This window comes from Setaria viridis, chromosome 2, assembly GCF_005286985.2.
Source record: "Setaria viridis chromosome 2, Setaria_viridis_v4.0, whole genome shotgun sequence".
NCBI lineage: Eukaryota > Viridiplantae > Streptophyta > Magnoliopsida > Poales > Poaceae > Setaria > Setaria viridis.
The window spans coordinates 5,243,316-5,254,253 of record NC_048264.2 but is presented as its reverse complement, the minus strand read 5'-3'; the positions used below and the strand labels follow the sequence as shown (position 1 = coordinate 5,254,253).

General features: G+C 43.8%; 1 protein-coding gene across 2 annotated transcripts; it reads right to left on the bottom strand.

Moving 5' to 3' along the window:
* Positions 1–835: 835 nt before the first annotated feature.
* On the bottom strand, positions 836–4,437 carry LOC117845791 (wall-associated receptor kinase 2). 2 transcript variants are annotated; one of them, XR_004638135.2, is made up of 4 exons: positions 3,267–4,437; positions 3,023–3,187; positions 2,154–2,240; positions 2,051–2,082 (listed from the first exon to the last, which is right to left on the bottom strand). XR_004638135.2 is itself a non-coding variant. In XM_034726876.2 (3 exons), exons 1-3 carry the CDS (start codon positions 4,351–4,353, stop codon positions 1,097–1,099), a joined length of 2,238 nt encoding a protein of 745 aa, XP_034582767.1. In that variant the 5' UTR covers positions 4,354–4,431; the 3' UTR covers positions 836–1,096. The 2 variants fall into 2 exon arrangements, 1 of the variants encoding a protein (XP_034582767.1); XM_034726876.2 differs by lacking the exon at positions 2,154–2,240 and having other exon boundaries at positions 836–2,082; positions 3,267–4,431.
* Positions 4,438–10,938: the final 6,501 nt, after the last annotated feature.

The following is a 10,938-nucleotide window of genomic DNA, read 5'->3' as shown; positions in this document are numbered from 1 at the left end:
TCATTGCAGCTGGTAACATATTGGTGATTACTGATTAGGCAAGGAATATTAGCTGGTGATGAAGCTGTGGCACGAAGGATGCTGCAAAGAATAATTATTATGCCGTTTGTATATATACATGCCACTTGTCCATTGGAAGTCGGGACCAAAAACGATGAAAGTCTAAATCAAGCTGGCATAAAATGGTACTATTTTCCGTTTGCAACTTGATACTTTTAGGAAGAAGTAAAGCTGGCACGAAGCTGGGAGTTTACCCAGTATGTCAAGAAAATGGTTCCATGGACACACGTTGCACGCTGCCTCGCTCCTCCTTCCTCGTGAGAGTGCTCCTTGGTCCCCTCCAGTGGGCGCCGGCACTCTGGACGTCGGTGGAGGTTGCGGGCACTGCGAGCCAGCCCTAGCCCCCTATCGGAGGACACTTGAGGCTATGGCATGTGCCACCTCTGCAGCCCCGCACTGAGCATGCCTATGTTGTGAGCTACCCACGCCATGAGCCGCAGCCCTGTTCTGCTTCGCGCTGCTTGCCCAGCCCGCGCTCTGCCTATGCTGCCTCCCGCCGCTTGCCCACCCAGCCTTGCACATCGGTGAGGGGTAGATAGGATTAGGTCACACCAGGTGAGGCAGTGAGAAGGCAGGATGTCTAGGATGAGCTAGCTAGCTAGGGGCAATGTCATTTCCCATCATTTTCTCTTTTCCATTCGATTTTTTCTTCCTCCTTTAATCGATTCAATTTACTTCAGGTTATGGCGTTGGAAAAGCCGGATAGACTGGCAGCTTGATTTTTTATAAAAAGGGGGCAAATATGCAAAGTCCAAAGAAAAGAGGGGCAAGTGCATTTGCGGATGAAAACGAGCGTCGTTATGCAATAGTCACAACCTTAATAAACATAACAATACACGACGAGTTGAATGCAGTACAGTAAAGTTGTTTGAATCAAGGGAAACAAGAGAACCCCTGCTTCCAACTTCTAGATAATCTTCACAACAACAAATTGAAAAAAAAAAAAGGTTTACGCACGGTTTTACTGATACATATATATATAATGTATATGGTGCGCAATGATGCGCAACTCTGCATCAACTTACTGGCAAACAACTTATAGGTTATGAGACCGGTTCAGTAGGAGAAGGCTCTCTGCTACCTCTATCATTGATGGTCTTTGATCCACATCGAGGTTAAGACATTCCACAATGATCCTTGCTAGACTATGAAGAAGCTTTAAATCATTGCTTGTTAGTGTAATTTCATTGTCAAACAACTCAGCTACCCTCTTCTCTTTGTGAGCTTCAAGAAAATTCCTTACCAAACTATTATTGTCAGAATATGTGGCTTTTTTCCTACTTATAAGTTCTAAGATCACAACTCCAAAGCTGTAGACGTCACTTTTTTCTGTTAGAACTCCTGTTTGCATGCATACTGGATCCATGTAACTCATATCACCAATGACATCATCTGCATGATCTTTATCTCTTGCAATCAATCTCGATGTGCCAAAATCTGATATCTTTGGCATGAAGTTATCATCCAAGAGTATATTTGCTGGCTTAATATCACCATGTAGGATTTTATTATTGGTTTTTGAGTGCATATATGATAGACCGTCTGCTGATTGTGCAGCAATACTCAAACGCATGTTAATGTTAAGAGGCACTACCTTGTTACTATGAAGAATATCTTCGAGGCTACCATTCGGGAGGAACTCATAAACAAGCATGGGGATATCAACTTCGAGGCAACAACCTATCAGCCTAACAATGTTCTTGTGGATGACTTGAGATTGGATGATGACTTCATTTGCAAATTGTTCATTCTCCAGCACAGTACCATTTATCGGCTTCTTTACTGCAACCAAATCATTATCAAGAATGCCCTTGTAAACTTCACCAAAGCAACCTTTTCCAATTAAATTTTTACTCTTTAAAATTCCCTTAAGCTCTTCCTTTTTGAAAAGCTTTATAATCTTTGCTGTCTCCAATATAGGCCCGCCGTTCTTTTGGTAGAACTCCCTCATCTTCTTTTTCTCTTTGTGAAGAAGAATGAGGAACAAGAAAGCTGCCATGAAAAAGAAACCTCCTATTACACCTGCATGGGAACCAAAATTTTCACTTTATTGTTGAGGGATGTAGTATAATACAACTATAATTTTCTTGTACCTCCTTTTTAAAAGCTAGCATTGGAGCTCTTGCCATGCATGAGCGGCTGACGGCACCAACAACTAGCGGTGGATTGCATTTATACCACTGCCACATAACAACATAGTGATAAGCATGATGTGGTAGTGGTATAATCGATGCATTTTGTTGACATTATTTATTTTTTATATATAGAAAGACTCTGAGGGAGACCCCTACCGCTACAAGATTCATGAGTATTGCTGAGTTTTATCACGGGCCAAGGGGGGTTGCTTTGCCTATTAGTTTCTACTGTAGTTATAGATGTGTTTTGGTATATGTACAGCCTTCAACACATAACAAGTGGCATTGCTAATCCAAAAATACCCTTCTAGTAACCATCTAATTAAACATTATCCACCGTCATTACATTTTAATTCTTAAATAGTTGGGAAAGGGTGCCTTAAATTTCAATTCATTTTGAACCAATTAGCTTATCCGATACGTCATATATTCAGAAATGGGGAGTATATCTTTAATTCCCCAATCAAACTTACAATGCTGACATGTGTGCCAAAGAAATAAAATCTTAAAAACTCATTTGCTACCAGGGAGTATATATAGCAAATGGCTGTAATATATACTCCCTCCTTTTCATATTGTAAGTCATTCCAACTTTCTTGGAAAGACCAAATTTATACAATTAAATACTAACATCTATGATACCGAATAAATACTATTAGATTCTTCATTAAATATATTTTCATAGTATATCTATTTGGTGCCATAAATCTTTGTAATTCACTCTATAATTTTGGTCAAAACATAAAATGATTTGAAGAAAGTTGAAATGACCTACAATTTGGAATGGAGGGAGTAGCTAGTTTTGTTGCGGTTAGCTTAGTGCTTACCTCCAACCACCTTTGCAACCAGGGAGAATATGGGCTGGCATGTTCCATTTTTCCCGTCGCCTTTCATTCCAGGTTTGCATGGACAGTCATACCCTAAAAGCCTGTTCTTGCATATCCCATCACTCGAGCAAGGATACAAATCAGGGTGCTTGCATTCGTCGATATCTGGACATAAACAAATGTTGTCATAGAGTAATCCAATCACAAGCTTGGGTTCTTGTTATTAGAACAGAGTGTATATTACCTTGGCATCCATTAGGGATGTAAGGGTTGCCCTCGTAGTGCTCCAGGCACTTGCAGATGTAGCCATTGGTCACGTCGGCACAAGAGCTGTTGCCGCTGAGGCACGCGTAGTCCAGAGGTTTCTGCTGGCCTTTCTCCGGGCATATAGCATTCCTAATGGCGAAATCGATCACATAGGGCACGCCCCTTGGGAATTTGTCGGTGGTGTTGCCGTACAGGTCTGTCGTGGAGAAGTTGTACCATGAATGCTCCACCACCATGGCGAAGGTACACGGGTTGGTCATCCACATAGTGTTATTCATCGGTATGCCCATGTAAACTGAGACACCAGTGAGCGGGAGCCCTTCCGGCAGGGAGGCCTGGCAGCAGCCGTGCCCAGAGCATGACCCGTTGGACGCAAGCTGCAGGTTTTCCATGATGAACGAGCTGCAGGAGACGAGGTAGCTGGCCTCTCCGGTCCCGGATGAGGTGTTGAATCTGTACGCCGTAGCCACAAATTGCAGGCCGACGCCGATGAGGACATTGCGCGCCAATGACACAAGGAACGGGCCCTCGGCACCGCCCATACCGCCTTTGGCCAACAAGGTGGTGAACATCATCATCGAGAAGCCGGCAGTGGAGTTCTTGTTGCAGGCGGAAGCCACTGCACCATATGCCCGTGCTTCACTCTTGGCGAACGATATGTCGACGAGCTCCACCGGCGAGAGATGCGGGTCCAGGTTAGATTTATTCCTCGGGTATTCGATCGAATAATTACCTGTCTTGGATATTGAGAAGTTGGTGTAGACGGTCGACGTCTTGGCCGATCTTCCATCGCCTTTACCAATGAAGGCGCGAGGGGGCTGGAAGGAGTGGTTGCAGGTGACCTCGAAGCCCTCTCGGAAGCAGCCCGGCTTCATGCCGAATGGGAAGGGGATGCTGATGTCGCCGCACTTGTCCGGACAGCCCGGAAGTGTGATCGGCGGCAGCGGCTCATGTTGTTCAGCAATGGCAGCAGCCTGGATCAAGAGAGCCCCTGCTGCTGCAAGGAGGACTGGGATGCGCAGCAGCTGGGGTCGCGAGGGCGTGGTCATGGTGTCGTACGTCATGTGCTGTTCTTGGTGATACCGCTAGCTGCTAAGCTCTGCATCTCTGGCCATCTGCATAGTTAATTTGTAGAGAGTATCAAGAGCTAATTGCACCTTGCCTCAGATATTTATTTGTAAATGTGCTTCGCAACACGAAGCCAGGTTTCACAAGCTGCATATGTTTTAGCTTCGTTGCGGTTTTCGCTTAAATTAAACCCAGTCGAAGCATTTCCGGACTCCGGAGATGGGGTTGACTGGAATTCGTTGCAAATATAGGAGTTATGTGCAATGGATAGGCTGTTGGCTACATTCAGAATGATGCTTGGTTTGCACCATGTTATGTTCTCGAAAAGGATAATATTCAACTGATGAACAAGTTTAGTTCGTGCAATATTTATAAATTTGTTCCAGTGATGTCCAACTCATTGTATATGGACACCAAAAAGGCAGGTGGTGTGGGACCCCATAGTCCCTTAGAGCATCAGCACTGCATATTTCGGTTTGGGGTACCCAATGTGGGAATTATGTGTCCTGATCCTTCCACAATGTGTTTACCTTAGATCCTGATCTGATGAAGAAAAAGGTCTGAAATGATTAGATAATTTGCTAAAAACAAATATCATGCAGAAGATTTAGATAATATCACTTTGTTCGTTCCAAAATGTTGGGTATTTTAGTTTTTTCCTAAGTCAATTTCTCTAACATTGACTAAGTTAAAAGAATATTAACATCTAAAATATCAAACAAACACTGATAAAACATATTTCATGGTGGACATAAAGAAATTGATTTGAAGTTATAGTTTTTGGTGCATTTTTCTATAAACTTGTTTAAAATTAGAGAAGCTTAACTTAGGGCAAAACTAGAATGGCATACATTCAAAAGGGAGCAAGTACATTTGAAGCTCAGAGGTGTCGCTATGTCCGGCTCGTGGATATAGCCGATCCATATGTGCACCGTTTGTTCGTTACTGCCGATAAGACATTAGGCAGAGAACATTAGCTAGTGAGGGATGTAAGTGGGAAGCTGTGGCGCGAAGGATGCTCCAAAGAATATGGTATTATTTGATGTTTATGTCCTAATAATCCATTTATTAACCACTTGTCCACTGGGACAAAAAAAAAAGATGAAACTCCAAAGCAAGCTGCGGGCACGATAGAGGGCTTAAAATGGTTCTATTCTCCATTTGCATCTTGACTTCTTGATCCATTTAAAAGCAAAGCTGGAACGACGGTGGCGCGCTTACAAAATGATATTGTTTGTCGTTTGCGTCTTAACCTACTTAACCACTTGTCATTTCAATTCTTCTAAAGAAATTAAAGCTGGCTAGGTTAGGGCTTAAAATGGTTCCATTTGCACATTAATGCATTCAGATTGTAGAAGCAATGCCGGCACGATTGTGTGGCACGCTTCAAAACTGGCAAAAAAATATTTTTGCATCTTAATCTATTTAACCACTTATAAAAGGGAAGACTTGCCATATGTCAATGCTGTGGTTACATTCGGTAGACTTATTTCAGCTGCCTCTCAACGCGGTGAAGTTGTGGGCTTGCAATCCTCTATCCTACTGGTACCATCTGTAACAGTTGCCAAGCTAGTCATGTAAGTGACTTTGGAAAATTAAAAGCAAATTAAGAAGAAAAGAAAAAGAAATGGGCCAAAAATCAAATTTGGGTCAAATTTGGCCGAAATTTGAATTTGAAATTTGAAATTCAGAAAAATTTGTCAAAAATGTGGAATACAAGTGTAAGAGTGATTGGAACTGAAGGATCAAAAATTCAGAATTGAAATAGTGCTAATTATCTCAGAGGAATCAAAGAAAGAAAAAGAAAAACTCAGTTTACTGTTCACCGTCCGAAAATAGGAATTCAGAGAAAACAGCCTCAGAGTCCATTTTGGAAATTGATTTCTGGAGAATTTTTCAAATAAGTGCACCAGGACAACTACACTATATTGAAGTATGAACCTTGGACTATAAGATTTGGGTGTTGTTGGCCAGGATCAGTAACAGGAAGGAATTCAAATTCAAGCCCAAAGTCAGCACATTATCACAGTTAACTGACACTCTGAAATATAGGTAAGTCTGAAAATCGACAGCATAGGGTTAACTTTGAGTTCGAATTCAGAGCAATGTAGATCAAGAAGGGTAGGTGTTCTTGGGCAAAATGGAAACTTGGGAGATTATAGAACACGTTTGAGAAGAAGTTGGACTGGAAGAACAAGATTTGGGTCATTGAATCAGTTCACCAAGTAAGATCAACACCACTGTCGGTGACTGACGAACTGAATGCCAGTTTCAGTGAATTTCAGAGGAAACCGAGAAACAAATCAAAATTCAATCATATTTGATGATTATCTCGAGTCAGAGCCAAAACAAAAGATGATGAGTTTGAGTTTATCTTCAACTTCTGTTAAGGCGCTTGGAGGCCGTCGGATTGGAGATCGACCACAATTCGGCTCTGAAGATCACGGGCGTTAGAGGAGCGGTGACAGAGCTGCAAGACGTGTCGCCGCCGCCGTCGTCGGTCGCTCGCCAGCGCATCTAGCTAGGCCACCTCCTCACCACATAAGCCTACGGGTAGGCCACGGTGTCGCCCATGCGCGCGGTGAAACACTTGAATATCTACCGCTCCCGCGCCGCCGTTTCACCGTCGTCCTTTTTACCGCCGCCAGCGCTCCTCTGTCAAAGCACCGCCGCCGAGCAAAATTCCACCGCCACGTCTCGCCTCCCGTCGATTCCTCTCGCCTACTCCTCCACAGACACCCCAGCTACACCCCAGACCAGTTGTTGTCCAACATCCATGCCAAAGTAACCGTGCTCGCCGTTGCTTCTGTCCGCCACCGTCGCGCCGCCCGCTCACGGTGAGAACCACCTCGCGCTGCCTCTCTTCCTTCTTGAGTAGTCGTAGTCGAGTCCTTAGGGTCCTAGGATGGTGCCGGGGTAGATGTTTCAGTAGGTTATGCCGTTGTCGTGAGTAGTCACCACCGGCCGAGGGTGTCGCCGCCCGTCGCCGTGGCGGGGATGGCTCCGGCCATCTCCCGGGGAGCTGTCGCTGCGCACGGGTGTGTGAAGGTATAGGGGTGCTGTCCTGACCGAGCTTCGCTGCCGGTGGGGCGCCGGCCGGCGAGCCGCGCCACCCCCTGTCACGGGCGCGTTTTGGCGGGAGGAGGAAGAAGAGTCCGGGCGCTCGGGCCCGCGCGACAGTGAGAAGGGGGGAGCAGAAGGAGGCCGAAGCGGCGCGGCCGTCTGTGGGCCGGCGCGTCGTGACGGCCCAGTGAAGCGCGCGGGTCAGCTGAAAACGGAAGAAGGCCGGAGCGGCGCAGTCGTCGGTTGGGCCGTGGCCTGGAGGCCCAGTAGGGTGTGCTCGGGTGGACCGGAAAAGAAAAAGGGTCGGAGGCCGGAGCAGCTCGCGGGCCGACGTCGCGAAAGAAGAAGGAAAAAGAAAGAGGGTCGTGGGCTGGTGTCGGGCTAAAGAAAGAAGGAGGAAAGGAGAATCAGCCCACGAAGCCCGTTAGGGGAAGAATAGGGCCGGCGGGTAGAAATGAATAGGAGAGGTGGGGTCCGCGCCGTGGGGCCCAGTGCACGTGAGAGAGGGTAGAAAGGGGTTGAGTAAGAAAAGTTTTCCGGGTGATTTTCGGGAAAAATTAGATTTCCTTTAGTGAAATAATTCGTTTAAATCCGTTTTACACCATTTTAATCACAGAAATTTCTAGGAGTGTCCAAAATTAGTGAAACCAATTTTTTTAGGCTTGTTTTATTTTCCTTTACGCATTAAAATTTTTACACCCTAGAAAAATAATAAAAATTTGGGTATTTATTTAATGCCTTCCTTTTTAGGTAATTAAATAAATACTTAATATTTATAAAATGTATAAAATATGAATAACACTTTCTTAATCACAAATAATTCTTAACTCATAGGAAATTAGATTTTCAGGTTAGAAAATAATTATAACTTTTTCTAAAAATAAAAGAAAAAGCTATAAGGAGGGTTAAATAAGAAAAATAAAATTGTAAGTTAATCTTCTTAGATTTTTGTGTGTTGGCTTGCAACTTTATCATGATAAGTCGTATAGTCCTTGTTGGATTGCAACTTTATCATGAAGGAAAGTTGTATAGTCTGTTATTCAAAAATTTTGCATTTCTAACCCCTGCATGTATTATGCCGTAGATCCTGAAGCACCGGAAGGAGATTATTGGGAATTTTCAGAAGGACCTTCGGAATCCGAAGAAGTGTTTGAGTTAGTTCCCTGTGAAGCCAACCCGTCAGAGTCTACTAATCTTTTTAACGAACAAGGCAAGCCCCGGTGCATTTATACCTATCTATTTTGGAGTCGTTATTTCATGTGACTAGTTATAGGTTATTTGCTTTATATATGCACTAAATCTAGGAGTTGCTTGAAACCTATTCTTGTGTATGAGCATGCCTTGTTTTAAGGACATCTTTGCCACTTGTTCAAACCTTAGAAGATACCCAAGTCTAGAATTGCTTACTTGCTTACATGCTTGGTTTACCAACCTTAAGGAAAACTCTTAAGTCATACATGTTGCTTATAAAGGATAACTTGGAAAGTGAAAACGGACAGAAGCTAGAGATGTAGTTCTGTCTGCTAGATTAATCTGGTTAAGGCCCGATTCGTTGTCTTAACCTTTGATCAAGTGATAAGCATCTGATCACTTACTGGGTATGGGACCAGTAAAGCCCAGTAGGTTAGTAAACTCTATGATCAGGAATACTTCGTACCCGCGCTTGACGTGCTGGAGATTGGCAGGGGTGTAGCCTGAAAGTCACATGGAGATCGGGCCAGACGTGGGGACCCATGTGGGGGTGCATCCCTGGGTCCGGGTAGTCGTATTCCTAATCATTGACTTTGCTAATCGAGAGGTTGTTAGATACGACCCGGACAGTCGTATAACGCTGGTGATCAGGGTACTCTCCTGCAGGATGTAATTAGATCCGGATCGCCGCAATTCTCGGTTATGAATGCACTTGATCACTGTGGAGCATCGTAGTATCAATTCATGCAATATGTATCTTTCTGTTATCAATTGATGTATGATTTAACAGCTATAGTTGCTTTTACTTCTGTTATCATTTAGAATGGTTAGGTAATGACTTAACCCAAATAAAAGATAAAACTAAGGCTTTACTCGTAGTAAGCTTTTCGGCAAAAATTGTGTCAACCAAGCACACCCAAAGGCTGACATGCATTCCAAAGAAAACTATTATATTGGTTAGTCGGGTAAGACTTGCTGAGTACCCCGTACTCAGGGTTTTCCCCTTGTGGCTATCTTTCAGAAGCTCCACAGGAGGCTACAGAGGAGGAGACCCCGAAGCCCTAGGGTATTGACCTGAGTCTCACAATACCCTAGAGAAAAGTTTACCTACGCATCTTCTCCTGAACTATTTATGTTTAAATCTTAGAGCTTGTCTAACACTGCATCACTAAGTTTGTTTCAACTTATGTCCTGTAATAACTCGTACCTTTTAGATATGTATGTAAAAATGTAATGTTTGTTGATATTATCCCATCGCGGATATTATCCTGATGTATGGTTATGAGACACGCCGTGGATCTTTCGAGGAGTCCTAGGGACACTCGACGGACTACCGGACTTATGCTGTTTTAGGTGCGTTTTCAGATAATCGCTGTTCCGACGGCGATTAGACGCACTTAAGCCAGCTTAAGTTGGGCGGTTCCGCCACACCATCAGATCAGTAACCACAGCATGCCTCCCATAATCCCACTCCCATGATATCATGTTTGCACCAACTATTCGCTTTGCCTCTGCTCTGCTCATCACTCAAGCATCAAGCAGCTCTGCTCAGCCACTAGCTCAGTGAGTTACGAGGTCCTAGCCCTGCGGGTGGCGGAAGCAGCGGGGTTCAACGGAAATTAGGCTCAAGTTGGAGGGGTTCAATGGAAATTAGGCTCAAGTTGGAGCTTGTATGGGCCATTTGCAGATCTGTGACGAAAATCCATAAATTCTCGTAGATGTATCCTATCCGTGATGTTTTCAGTAAACGTCGCCTGAAATCTGTCATAGATTACAGGATTTCTTGTCGTGTAAATACATTTGATCTGTGCAACATTACTCGTGATGTCTGGGCCAGATGCATCTGGCTTGTTTGCTTTGTTTTCTGGTTTACATCTGCATCTCGTGATGAAAAGTTCAAAAAGTTCTGGCTGAAGTACGTAACGTCTGTCGATGCTGAATTGCGTCTCAGATTCCATGATAAATCTGCAACACATACAAATTTACGCTGGCTCCATTGCAGTTGTGAATTGCCCTGAAATTGTTTCCTTTTACTTATAGTATCTTTCACTTCTCAAATATTTTTTGGTTGAAGGGTTGTTATTCGATGGAGATTAGGTAACAATTTCACTGCTAATCTAATTGGATGCCGTTGATTATTCTTTTTGAAAAGAAAAAACATGCCGCTAACGTAACTATTCTTTGGGTATGAATTGCACACACATGAGAATGAGGTGCTAAGCATAGAAGTGATGAGCCCCCGTGCTTTCAGAAGAAACTGGACGTGGCTGGAAGTTCCTGTAGTGCTTAAATAAAATACACTTTTGACTGATGCATTGTCAAAACTT

Coding starts and splice junctions, on each gene's coding strand:
- LOC117845791 (XM_034726876.2), bottom strand. CDS start 4,353: ATGACGTACGACACCATGACCACGCCCTCGCGACCCCAGCTGCTGCGC. Junction 3,188..3,266: donor CATCCCTAATGGATGCCAAG/GTAATATACACT, acceptor GTTTATGTCCAG/ATATCGACGAATGCAAGCAC. Junction 2,083..3,022: donor GGTTGCAAAGGTGGTTGGAG/GTAAGCACTAAG, acceptor GTTCCCATGCAG/GTGTAATAGGAGGTTTCTTT.